General features: G+C 41.0%; 1 protein-coding gene across 5 annotated transcripts in view; it reads right to left on the bottom strand.

Annotated features, from left to right (window-relative positions):
- PPFIA2 (PTPRF interacting protein alpha 2) overlaps nt 1-14,327 on the bottom strand; it is a 366,803-nt gene that overhangs the window by 90,567 nt on the left and 261,909 nt on the right. For all 5 annotated transcript variants that reach the window (XM_054988848.1, XM_054988847.1, XM_054988849.1 and 2 more), the window contains 2 exons: nt 7,124-7,240; nt 1,404-1,625 (listed from right to left, as the gene is read on the bottom strand). In XM_054988848.1, coding sequence (XP_054844823.1) covers nt 1,404-1,625; nt 7,124-7,240 — 339 coding nt within the window. The remainder of the gene's footprint in view (nt 1-1,403; nt 1,626-7,123; nt 7,241-14,327) is intronic.

Genomic DNA, 14,327 nt, shown 5'->3' with positions numbered 1-14,327 from the left:
CTGGCCGACCCCTGTTCTGCTCACCCTCCTGGCTGTGGAGCAGGAGAGCAGCTGGGCCAGCTGAGCTGCAGCTTGCAGCCATGGGTCCAGCCGACCTCTGCTCTGCTTGCACAGGAAGGACTGTGAAGCAGGAGACTGGTTGGGCCAGATGAGCTGCAGTTCACAGCCGCAGCTCCAGCTGACCCCTGCTTCGCGCACCCAAGGAGAGCCACGGAGCAGCTTGACTGGGTGCTCGCCTTGGCTCGCTTTACTGGGGAAAAAAAGGCATAAAAGGCGTTCAGAGAGCTGAGTTGAGTGGGAGTGGCTAATTGTGCACAGACCAATTAGCTCATAGGGAAAAGGAGATGGGGGAGAAGAGAAGCAGAAGTGTTCTCACTGACATTGATCGCACCAGCTGCAACTCGCCAACGAATTTAAATTAAACTCGGGGGAAGTCCACAGGGAGATAAATTGGGGATGCCCTGGGCAAAGAATGGTGCTGCATCCTGTGACTACCTTGCTAGTATGAAACCCCTGCAAACATGGGACGTGAAATAGGTACTGAGATGATTAAAGGACTGAGTGTGAAAGGGCCCCTTGTTAAGAAGATCAAATAGAGGACAGAAAACTATGTATGCTGACTTGAATTCTTTGAAGGAAGAGCAGGATAAAAATGTCACAATTAAAGAAAAAATCCTTGGAAAAGTTGCCCCCCTAAATTTATATTAATCTCTGCTGGACATATACACCGTATTGTGTAGAAGTTATCAGCATGGAAAGCAATTATGACATTTTTAAGCTGATACTACTAAGGAAAAAATGGGGGAGGCTTCAGTTCAAGAAGATGCTACAGAACACTTTTGAACCCAGTAGGTAAAGAAAGGTACATGTGGAAAAATGCATATTATACTCCTTTCAATGGACTAATTTGCAGTAAGCCTTGAACATTAAAAATATATATAGTTTGCTGTGATCATTTGCCACACTGTAACAAACCTTTAGCGTATGCCCTAACACAGGGCTTTTTTTCTGAAAAAAGAGGTGGTGGAACTCAGCGGTGGAACTCAGGACTGCACAATGATGTCACTTTGGGTCAGCTGGAACAAGGGGGGAGTTTTTTAAAATTTAAATTGCTCTAGGTGAAAATGGTCACATGGCTGGTGGCCCAGTCCTCTGATCTCCAGACAGACGGGAGTTTAGATTGCCCTCCGCGCCAACTCCCCTTTGTCTGGAGATCAGGGGGCGGGGCCACTGGCCATGTGACCATTTTCAAGCGTTGCCGGAACTCCATTCCACCGCGTTCCCACTGAAAAAAAGCCCTGCCCTAACACAAAAAATAAAGGTAAATATTCCAGCACTTCACCTAATGACACCCACTTTTTAAGAAGAGTCATCAACTAGTAGAGATGGTATAAATCGTTTACCTCTCTAATGTCCCTCTGATATTTGCTGTTCATTTCTTCAGTTTTAATGAGTTCCTTCCTAGCTGTCTCTGCATCTTGCTCTACTTCCCCAACTCTGGAAGATAATGCTGCCAAGCGTTCCTTCATCTGCCCCATTTCATAATTCTGCTTTTCCAGAAGCTCCTGTAGTTCCACCAATTGACTGGTGTCATCATTTGAATCTATAGAGCCATTTGACAGACGCTGAAACAAAACAACACTAATATTTATTTACTGAATCACATTCTGAAGAAATGGAAAAATGAACGCTTTAAAAATTAGTATTTATAAACCATGTTTTTGATGAACTGTTAAACTGGAAGATCCTGATTTCTGCTTTGGTTAAGTCTTTATATCAGATCTGGCCAAATGAGCTGTGTCCCTGCTATTGGTGATCTGGTTTATTTTTTTCAACAGTGTTTGTTACCCCACTCTGTTATGACACTCTGCAGAGTCTGAAGTCAGGTTGGGCTAACACACTATTCCCTCTTGTAGGAAAAGAAACAAAGATGTGGTACCTCTTAATATAATAGCTACTGACTCATTCATGATATATACATATTATCTCCAATGTCATCTTCCCTATGTAACTCCCCAATTGCCTATATTATATATTTATAAATGCCAGCTCTGGCCATTGTTCTTCTGATCATCTTGAATTTCTAGTAAGTAATGTGTACATGGCAGAATGTCAAGGGAAGATAAAGTAAAACATAGACTAAACTTTGCTCCCCTTTTTTCATCTTCTTTGCAAAAGGGCAAAACATGCCATGTTGGAAGGAGGAGGATGCCTAAAGAATCTTGAGCAGAGTTGCCATCCTAGGAGAATCAAGCATTAACATGAGTTATTGAAACATAAGATCCAGGTCTGGATCCACTTCTCTCATCTGGTCTGGGTATCAGAGAGAAATCTTTTAGCCCAACATTATCCATGCTAAGGTATTTTTCCTCATTGTAGGATGCTCTTTTATGGGAATGACCAAGCATTCTGAGAGCAATCAATGCCATCTCCATCCCAAGGCCAGGGCAGAAACCAGACTGATATGGATCCAGGACCAAGAAATCCTCCAGGAATATCTGGAGCTGTTCCACCACCACCTGTTCAATCACCTTGCCCAGGAATGGGAGGTTCGAAACGGGGGGGGGGGGGTAACTGGCTGGGTCGGTGGGGTTCAAAGATAGTTTCTTCAATAGAGACCACACCACCGCCTCCTTCAATGCTCCAGGAAAAATCCCAGAGCTTAAGGAGAGATTGACAATAGCCTCCAATGGAACCTGAATCCTGACCGGACTGGCTTTCACCAGCCGAGGCAGGCAAGGGTCCAAGGGACAGGTGGTGGGCAGCACTGCTCACAGGATCCTGTCAACCTTGTCCTGAGAGAGCAGTCTGAACTGATATAACACAGATCAGTTCCAGAAGTCGGCCAAGGGGTTTCCAGTTCCTTACCGTGTCAATTGTGGCTTGCAGATCGCAATGGAGAGACAGGATTCTGCCCACAAAGTAGGTCCCAAAGGCTTCACAGCTAATATTTGAATTTATAATTTGTCAATCTCCCAGCAAAAGGGAGACCAAGGAACAAACTATTTGAAATAATTTTGCTGGGCATGAGCTTGCGGATGCAATGGAATCGGCATAGAACTCTTTCTTTTTCAATTTTACTGTCACCTCATAGGCTTTCATAAATGTCCTGTCTCCTTGCTCCACACTCGCTTGAGTCATCTAAGCTTCTGCTTCATCCACTGCAGCTCATTCTAGAACTCTGTGACTGTGTAGACTGAACCACAGAATTATATAGACTTCATGCCTTGGCAAGGTCGTGTGACATCTCTGCTGCTGGGTCAGCAAACACAGGCAGTATACAAGTTCTTCAATTTTATACTCATAAGAAGATTAAAAGAATCCTGCTAGATCACATCAAAGATTCCTCTAGAGCCGCCTTTTGTTTCCTACAGTGCCAACCAGACACTCTAGAAAGCTCTCAAGCAGGAATGAAAGCAACTGATTATATTTACAGCACCTACTAATACTTTATCAATATCAAATGTTTACAATAAAAGAAAAAAATTACAAATGACCATGTGCATTCCATAAAGACCAACATTGCATTATGTAGCCTGAAAAGTGACTTTGTTTTTTAAAACATTTGAGGCAATTGTGACAGAGTGATCGAGACATGAATTCAGCACCCATATAAAGTAGAGGTGCAACATACTCTCTGTAGACCAAAAATTTCAATAACTGTCCAAAAATAGTAATAGTAGCCAAGGGGAGGAAAAAAGAAAGAGACAAAAGTGTCATCAAGCAAATCAGGGATTGTACTATGTACAACAAAGGATGCATGCCACAGAGAAAAATCAAAGTTCAAAAATATCCAGTGGGAACAAGGGCTACAGAGGCCAACAGAGATTAAACATGGGAGTAGCTTAAGGAAAAAAATCCCATCAAATTATTTGTAAAACAAAGGAGAAAATGCATGCTTATATTTTCTCTTGTTGAACAGCATGAAAAGGAACTAGCACCAGTAATGTCTGATGTTTTCACCCTTCTCTCTGTAGATCAAAAGCACAGCAGCAATGCAATTTTGTGGTTCCAGAGAGATAACATATCAGTAATCAGATAGGAGATACCTCATTTTTGTTGCCCCCTGTACTCTACCATAAACGAATGTGGAAATTGTTGAAAACTTCAATAATACAAAGGAATATATAATTTTTTACAAATCAACATATGGACTGAAAATGTTTAGACCTTATTATTGTAATAAAATAAGTGTAAGGCACTAGTACATATAATACCATGTACCATGTACATATGTGGCATGAAGGTTGCTCGATCTGACTATATCTTCTCATATATGACAAAATTTATTCTTAAAACATAGTTGTGTCTTGTCATTTCACCAGTCAGTATGAATAACACAGTCACATCTGCAATGGAATGTTGCAATCCTATGCATATTTACTTGGGAATAAATTGCATGGAATATAATGGAACTGGTTCAAGGAATTATGAAAAAGGACTAAACAGCAAATTGTATACTTGATTTTCCAGAGCCCTTCCCCCATTCCTTGAGTGGCAGTTTCCAAGGTGGGTCTTCTTAATATTCTCAAAAAATAATAATATATCAATATTTTACATACCATACAGGCTTATGTTTTTTAAGTAGCCAAACATTTTGGCCCTGATGCTATTCTATAGCCAACTTCTTGAAAAATATGCCCAACCCTAAACATAGTATAACAGCCACTCTCAACTAGTCTATATCTCCTTGTTTCCAAACTGCTATGGATTAAAATGATATAATTTTCTTTATATTTTTATTCCGCCTAATTAATAATATGTAACATAAAAACACACAGTCTACCAAAATAAGAAGAAAAAATACCATTTTATCTCATCCAGAAGATGTACAACAGCCTGTGGTTAGCTTTTACATACTGAATGCTGCAGAGGTGACAAATGATTACAGATGTTAAATGCTACGATTCCTTAGTTTAAGAAATCTCAGATCTTTTCGTTAGAGGACTAGCTTAAAAAACTCCTATCAGACCAATTTGCCATATCTTCTATTTGTTGTCCAGCATTCAAAGATACAAATTCACATAGATCTTATTCCTGGATAGACATCTCTTTCAGTCTCACAGACTCTTCCAATTATTATTGCTTAACATGCTTGTACTTTTTTTTACACCTTATTATCTGCCTTCTTCTTCCAAAATCTCTACTCTACAAGGAACTCCTTACCTTTCCTTTGTCCATTTTGCATTCCTTGTATCTCCTTTTTCCTCTTTTGTACAACAACAAGATGTTCTGCTCAAATTGCATGTACACATAGCTTTACAATAAATCAATAATGACCCACTAAGGAAACAATGTAAAAATGAATACAGTATCTACATCTTAAACTAAACCATAATCTTTTGATCTGCTGCATTTTGGATTCAAACTAAATCAACTTTCGAATTTAGCATGGGAATTCTACTGGGCCAAAGATCATTCCTTAACCTATGTTTTATACATCAAGCACAATTACATTTAATAAACAGCAAAATTATAGCATCAGTTCCTTGAAGCAATTTTTTTCCAAGTTATAATCATCCTCTGAAGGTTAGATGTTCCCAATATGTCCCTGGTATGAACTGCCTCCCTCTGTCTTCCACTGGATGACTTCACAGTTATGTGACATTTTATCCAATTTATCTTTTAATGTTGGTTCTTAACATAGAAACACTACTGCAGAAAATAATTCAATACCTTTATTACATTTTAAAAATACACATGGGAAACTTGAGACGAACTTTTAAATATAAAGAATTCCATTGCATTTAAATAATCTAGAAACTTCAAGCAAGGGACTTCCTAAGCAGGACTGGAAAAGCTGCAAAATTCAGTTGAAGCAGCCAATAACAAATCACTATAGAAGATACTTAACTGACATTTATTTCTGACAAAATTGTTATATTTATTTTTTACATCATTGGCTACATTTACTATGCTAAACAAATTCTCACATATTTATTTGTGACACTCTGGAGTATCCCCAATCACTTTGACAAAATTTCTTTTCAACCTGCAGGCATTCTCCCCCCAATCCACTCTGGAAGGGATTTCTGTCTCCCCCTCCTGTTGAAGCCCCAAATGTCCCCCCAAATGCCTCTCCCAAGAGACAGAGGACCTTTAGAAAAGGTAGGAAACTGGGAGTCCGAGCTTCTGCTGCAGGGGAAAAGTCATCAAAACTTGCTTTATCCTTCTGTGAGTGGAAATTTTCACTGGACCCAACCCATTGTGCCCCTTTGTCCTTCCCTTTTCTCATAGATAGCTGCCAAACAACTCAAAATAAATACAATCTTCACTTACCTTAAATTGCTTTTGAATGCAGCCTCTTAGTAAACTAGCTTCCCCCCCACCCCCAATATGCTGAAACAGTTTGAATGAGTTCAGTATTTTATTACATTCGAATTACATTAAAACAACTGGAAGACTTGCAGGGGGGGTGTCTCATTTTCCCCTTCCATAGCCTCTCTCCTTTTCCTGCCTCCTTCTTTACTTTCCACCCCACCCACAGCCAACTTACCTTTATCTACTCCCCTCACCCCATATTCAGTTTTCACCCCTTTCCTACCCCTGGCAGCTGCTCCCTGAGAAAAGTTTGACTAAATTGCACAGTGTCAGCTGCCAGGCCAGACCGAATTGCACCTGCAAGGACTTGTGAGGGGCACCTCAGTTTCCCCAATATCCCTTTCACTACACTATTTCCTCATTTCCTCTTCCTAGCAGCCCCCATATCCTCACCTTTTCCTGCTCTCCTTCCCATCCACCCACCAACTTACATTTTATCTGCCCCAAATGCCCAGCTGTATTTATTATTTATATACTGTATTTATATGTATATAGCCATCGGTCATTTGTTTTGGAATTTCTTCTTTACAATGTTAGCAGTGAAATAGCAAGAGAGAAAGGTTCTGTAGTTAGATGTGGCAGGGAGCCATTGCCATTGGCTAATTTTTGTGTGAGGGGTACTTGAATGATGCTGGTCAAGACTGTCTGGCATCAAGTTCAAAGTATACTGTTGACAAGCCTTATGCATGAACAGATTTTATTAGTCATGCACAGTGAACTTGTGTTTATTTGAAAATACAGATTGCAAGCAATGTGTGTTGATCAGAATATTTCAAACAAAGGAAAACTGATTTTTTCATACCTTTTCATGAATCTTTTGTCCTGACTCCATTCCTTTGATATGTTCTGAGTCAGGAGGACTCTCTCCTGATGCCATTTTCCTTTGAATGTGTGCATTTTGCTCACGCAAAGCTATGATCTAAAAGAGAGCATAAAATTAAGGTAAAGAGAAGTTGAACGTTGGCCAGCATTTCATCTATATATATATATATAAAGACAAGTGTCCTGACTGACTCATCAACGCTCAGCCCAAACCCCTGGACCTAGAAGCGTGAAATTTGGGGAGGACGTTCCTTTTGTGGTGTAGAGGTTCACTAAGAAGGGATTTTAAGAAATTTGCCCCCTAAGGGGGTAAAAAGGGGTAAAATGTGTTTTCCTATAGGGATACAGCTTTCCTGTGTGGCTGGGAGGCTGCTCATCCCCCTCCCCCTGAACGCCCCCATAGCCTCTCCCATTTTCCTGCCTTCTTCTCTCCTTCCCATCCACCTGCAAACCTACCTTTATCTTCTCTCCATCTTGAGTTTCTCCCCGTTCCCCAACCTGCTCTAGCTCTGCCCTCACAAAGGAGGAAGGGAAAGATAAACAGTCTGTGTAATCCTGCCCCACTCTCCCAAAGGTGGGAGGAAGGACAGAAGGAAGGAAGGGCAAGCCTACCTAATCAATTGGTTATGTGCCACCTTATTCATTTTGTGTGTTCTTTGGGTAGGGTGGGTACTGCCTCTTTCAGCTGACATGGATGGTTGGGTACCTACCTCATTTTGCACAGGGCTTGGGTGGGCCTACTGGCCATCTTCACCTCTGGTGGGCCAACTGGCTGTGTTGCTTATCTTATGCAGGTCTCAGGGCCAGCACCTACCTTGCCTTGCCTCACATGGGGCTTGAACAGACCAAGCTAGGTGCCACTTGGCTTGCCTCATGTAGTACTCATGCAGGCTGAGCCAGGCACCACTTCCCTCACTTCATGTGGGGCTCAGGTGGGTCAGAAACCACCTCCCCCACACACCTCATGCAGGACTTGGTGGGTTGGACACTGTCTCCACTGCCTGGCCTTGGGTGGGGCTTATGCAGACTTGGTGCCACTTCCCTGCTTTGGGTGGGGTTTAGCCAGGCCAGGCACTGCCTCCTGGCTTTTTCTTGGGTATGGCTTGAGAGGGCTGGGTGAGGTTCAGCTGAGCTGAGCATTGCCTTCCCTGCCTTTCCTCAGGCAGGCCAGGATATGCCTCCCCACCTAAACTCAGGTGGACAGCGCATCACCCCCCTTGCCTTCCATGGTGCTTTGGTGGACTGGGCTCAACCTCTGAGTCACAGAACTGGACTGGCCCAGGTGTGTTTGGGGAGATGCCATTGGCCCAGATTTGGGGGAGGCCATTAGTTCATGGGATGTGTCCGGGTGCTCTTAGTGGCCAATCTGCCCTTGCTTGTGTGGTAAATGAAGCTGAGAATGTAACTGGCCCAAGGTCACCCAGTGAGTTTCCATGGCAGAATGGGGATTCAAGGGCCTAGCCTGAAACTCTAACCACTACACAACACTGGCTTTCATGGAGTGAGTGCTGTTGAATAGTAGCAAACAGCTGGGCCTGGGTGGGTCATGCAAGTTGCATGATAGCAAAACATCAGGTGGTTGCACCCAGGCCTGTCCCCAATGAATCCTCCCTTGAAGGCTAAAGCAGCCCTTGTCTCCCTGTATTTTAATGACAGAAACCAAGTCTGGAATGCTGGCAAAACTATTGAAGTTGCCTAGCAATGGCCACTGAGGGCATCTGTTTCTTAAAGCCACAGCTGCTCCTTTGATCATTTTTTAAACTCATTTTTAAAAAAAAGATTATAGATTTTTCCGGGAGGCTGAGGCATTTTTCAGGTTTGCCAAAAAATCTGTCTTGACTGTTCACAGCTCCAGTCTCCAGATTTAAGTATCCTCTGATTTGGCTTGGTTGAGAATTAGATATATTGATATGATATAATAGGCAGCAATGCAACTTACAGCCAAATCCTACCTGTCTGTACTCAGAAATTAAATATAATAGATTTCTACAGGTCTTACTCCCCACTAAATTGGATTATAGTCTTTATTTTTAAAAATGAGTATTTACATTATTTAGGAACATTATATCAGAGTTCATATGCAGCAAATGTATAATTGGGGAGAGGGAGAAATCAGTATATGGGTATAAAAATACATGCACACCCCATTCACTTCAACTTAACATTTCTAAAATTTTGTTTGTGAGACTAGCAGTCAGGAAAAAATATATTAAACATTACTGGGAATGTGATTAATCAAGTTGTTCTCATAGACATAAAGCAAGCAAGAACCATATGATGCCACTTTACGAACATTTCTTAAAATTCTTATATCTAATATAATGTAATTCCTTGTCATAATATAATTCCTTGTCAAAAGCTATAATAAGAGGTTCTATGACCAATAGATTCCATTGATAAATGATGCCAAGTATGAATTGGGTTGGAAAATTAGAGGTCATTTCTACAAGTCATTAGAACAAACACTTTACTGAGACAGATGAGCTGTATCATTGAGTCAGGAGGACTAACTTCCTGTTGTGGGGGATATATAGACATTGCCAAGCCACATCTCTCTAGCAATGGTTAATTGTTTAGTGATGAGAACTATATATTTTGCTGGTTTGGCCTGCTAGAGTCAGCCAATGACATAATTCAGCAAAATGGAGGAGGAAAAAATCCACAGGGAATACAATACTAATTTACAAAATTACAAAGCTGTATTCAGAGTGCAAAGGCTACAAAATTTCATCATTGTGTTCAAATAAATAAATAACAATCTCTTGATGCAGTTTTCAGGCACACACATCAACAATACAATAATCTTTTACATAATCATACAGGGCAAGTTACAGTAGACACACACAATTCCCAACAGTCTTCTTAGAATAGTTATAACAATTCTTTCCAGGGCTCCCCTCAGCAGGTGAACAGTGAAGCCCAGCCGTGAAGCAAAGCTCCAACCCACGCTCAATCTGGGGCCGGCTATCTGTAGCAGATCGGAATCCTTCATCAGGAGCGTGTGGAATGCTTTACAGCAGAAAGGGAAATTTCCAGTGTGTTTAAATCTTACATGCCCAAAGCATAGCCTTGAAAATCTCTTATGCGTGTGTCTCTCTAGCAATGGTTAATTGTTTAGTGATGAGAACTATATATTTTGCTGGTTTGGCCTGCTAGAGTCAGCCAATGACATAATTCAGGCAGGAAACTCCAAGTGTGATGGTATCCTTCTTGTGTCCTAAGTATTACTGAAAAGACATGGAAGGTGGAAGATGTGGGCCTATTGGTCATAATGTGTAACATAGACCCCACTGTAAAGAATCATTTTATAGGTCACTTTTGCTAACATGGAAACACAACAGTATCACTTACTAATGTTAGATGAAGTTACAAACAGCAACAGGTATAAACTGAATTATGTCTAGTCACTGTTTTTATTTTTATTATGAAGTATCTCTTGACATTGTAGCTGCAGAGAGAAAAGTGAAAAACTGGTACGGCGTAAAACAACGTATTGCAGAGGGATGGAAGTCTGCTCATTCATTTTAGAGAGCACTAAACACAACTCAGACAGCAAGGGAATATCTAATGTCAATGCACATAACTATTTTACAGTTTAAAGACAACAAAGTTTAACAATGTTAATCTGTTTAACATGAAAAAAGTCTTTAACAGTGCAATCCACAACTGTTTGAGCCTTCTAAATCCATTGAAGTTGATGGAATTAGAAGGGTGTAAGTCTTCTTAGGATGACACTATAAAAATGTACAATAGTACTAGGAGTCAGATTGTACTAGAAAAATGAGAAGCGGCTGATAGAGGTCATAGAAACAAACCCATAATTATAAAGTTTGGCAGCCGATCTATGAAATCTGATAAGAACTCTTTTCGTCTGCCCTGCCTAACAAGCACTTTAGTCCATTTGTTCTAAAAAAGAAGTGGCCCTGGAGAAAGAAGATATTTTTTTTAAAAATTAAAAATAGGGTCACTTCCAATTCAAAGTATAGACAATACCTTTAATCCCTTGATCCTAAAACAGAGTGAGAATAGAACCTGAACACAGTCTCTTATTCTAAAACTAGAAACAAAGCCTGTTGTCGGGAAAAAATACAATGGGCTCTAGAAAGGGGAGGGCAGGCAGGCATTCCTTCCTCTGTCACTGATCCCGGCCAGTGAAGGAGGGGGGTGGGCATTTCCACCTCCTCCATGCCTGATCTTGGCCACTTGAAGGAGTGGTGGGCTTTACTACCTGTGCCACACCTGATACAGGCTGGGTAAGGGGGGGGCAGGCATTGCCACCTGCTCCACTCATGATCCCAACCAGGTGAAGGGGAGCCTCCTGCTCCACACCTGATTATGGCTAGGTGAAGGGGGGCAGGCATTGCAGCCTGCTCCGAGCCTGATCCCAGCTGGGTGAAGGGGAGTGGATATTGCCACCTGCTCTCTGCTGGGTGAAAGGGGTGTGGGCATTGCCACCTCCTCTGCTCTTAATTCCAGTAGGTTGAATGGGGGCTGCTGCCTGCTTGGTCTGATTCCGGCATGGTGAAGATGGGGTGGGCATTGCCACCTGCTCAGTGCCTTATTCCAGCTGGGTGAAGGGAAGAAGAGCATTGCCTTCTGCTCTGTACCTAATCCCAGCCAGGTGAAGGCGTTGGGTGGGCACTGTCACATGCTCCACTCCTGATCCCAACTGGGTGATTGTGGGGGGAGGGCGGGCATTGCCACCTGCTCTACTCCTGATCCCAGCCGAGTGAAGGGGGGTGGGCATTGCCACCTGCTCTGCTCCTAATACCAGCTGAGTTAAAGCGGGGGGGGGGGGCTTGCCACCTGCTCCCATCCTGCTCCTGGATTGGCCTTCCCTCCATGACATGTTTTCTGGAGGGATATGGTGCCTTGCCTGGGCTTCCTTCCACTGCAGCGCCCTCTGGTGGTGCAATAGGGTAGGAAGTGAGTCATCTTGAATATGCTTACTCAATCATATAGTAAGATAATCCCAGTTGCCTCATGGAAGTAAGAAACAACAACAACTGGTTAAGAATTGGATTTAGTCTACCACATGATTAATGATGCAGAAAACAAACTACACACAAATCTTACTGTACTGGCCCCAAATTTACATATTTAAACCTTAGTTACACTTTGGGAGCTACATAGAGTCTGAGCAGTGAGTTTGTACCATTTCTCCTGTAGATCTAGCTCTAATAATTCCAGTTGTGCTTAGCCTGGTTATGGAATTAATTTGATTCCTGCCTTTATTGTTGACTTCCATTTTCAGAATTTGTGAAAACTGTTGCAACACTGGTATGTTTCATGTCTAATCATTTTAAAAGCAACTTTGTCTCATTTGAAATATATGACATTCTTGCAAAAACACGTGTCTGTAGAAAAAAGATTCTTTGAAACCTTGCTACAGATTATTTAAAAATAAATTAAGGTACCACAATATGTTCCAGTGCTGGAGTGTACTCCTGCCCTTTAGAACAACTGTCCGATGAAAACTGACAAGGTAGGAAGAAAGCCTCGTCAGTTTCACTGCTAACAGTTTATTCAATCAGCACTCATTCTGAGACACTTACATGCCTTTTTGAAGAAGAAAAATTAATGCCTGAACCTGAACTAATGCTGCTGTCTACATTTCTGCCTGTAGACAGGCAAGAACAGACTAACCCTCCTAGTCAGTGAGCCATCTGAGATCCAGGGCAAATAATTTTAAGAAAGAGTGCATGCAGACCAGCAGGCCAGTAACATCAAAAAATATTTAAATCACATTTTTTTAAAAAGTTGGTAGTATAAGCTCTCTTGTCTGTGCTTCTGTTGTCTTTCCTTGTATATACTGGGGGAATGCAAGTGTGAACTAAGGATTTCTCTGAACATGAAAACTGGTTAGGGATGGTGCTAAATTTAGAAATGGGGTGGAGTTCAGAGAAATGAACTTCCCCATTTTGGAAAAGCTGGACAAATTACAACCTGATTCAAACTCCACTTCAAAATGTGGCTCAGCTCACAATTAGTTCACAAGCTTTCTTTTTCACTTGTTTTGTTCCTTCCCCTCTCTCCAAAACATGTGTTACAAGGTGGAGATGGGAAATCAAGAAAGCATGAGAGTAGCAAAGAATACAGCTTTAAAATTCCCGCTGTGATCCTGGCATCACAGTAGACATTTCAAAACATACTCAGAAACTCCCAGTGCTGCCAGGAATGCTGGGCTGATAGACTGAGCTTATGTACCTCACTTCAAGCTCCCTGAAGAAAGGACAGGATAAAAAAATCTAATAAATAAATATAGCAAATAATCCAACACAGCACTGAAAATATCAAATCCTTTTTGACTGCTAACCATGGAGAAGGAATACAAATCCATCCAATATAGCCACTCTGTATCCTACACAAGCAAAGTTACACTTGCATTTCAGCAGCCATAATCTCAAAGAATATTTTCAAGAAATTCTTTTCAAATGAATTGAAATGCAAGTAAGTTCTCTGCAATACTTCTATGTAAATCTCTTTTAAAATTGAATGTATTTAGCACCTTCAATTTCCCCCTCTCATTATAATAAATGTATCAGTATTTGCATTTACACATTTACTTATAGAACATAAATTAAACAAAGTTCACTTCGGCGAAGCACATAAATGTATGGTGCATATTAAATGTGAATGCTATTTGATTACTAAAAGCATACATGCAGCAATTATATTTGGCCTTTTATCAAGAGTTTATCCAGCACTGTATCATGCAGTAAGATAGTGACATCATTAATTTTTTTCTACTGGCTTTTCTTAATGTTCCTTCCATTTAAATTATATTTGAAACCATCTGTCAGTAAAGTATTAAATTATGTCAGTCTAATTATCTTGATTGAAATTTGCTTCCAATTAAATCACTTGCCTACCATGTACTAAAAGGATTTAATTTAATTAACATTATAGCAAAAAATGTAAAGAGGTCAAGGTCTAGCCTCAGAGGAGGTTTTTTGCTGGATATTTATAAAACTTTAAAAGATATAGACTTCATTTGTAAACTTCTCCAATCTTTTAATTTTTTTGTTACAGATTTGTTCCACCATTAGCCATTCAGCTTGTTTCTCTGATGAACTAAAATATCTTCAGTATCATAAGAACATAAGAACATAAGCAAAGCCATGTTGGATCAGGCCAGTGGCCCATCCAGTCCAACATTCTGTCACACACAGTGGCTAGAAATC

This window comes from Eublepharis macularius, chromosome 9, assembly GCF_028583425.1.
Source record: "Eublepharis macularius isolate TG4126 chromosome 9, MPM_Emac_v1.0, whole genome shotgun sequence".
Taxonomy (NCBI): Eukaryota; Metazoa; Chordata; class Lepidosauria; order Squamata; family Eublepharidae; genus Eublepharis; species Eublepharis macularius.
The sequence above is the reverse complement of the archived record's forward strand: the minus strand, read 5'-3'. Positions and strand labels throughout refer to the sequence as shown.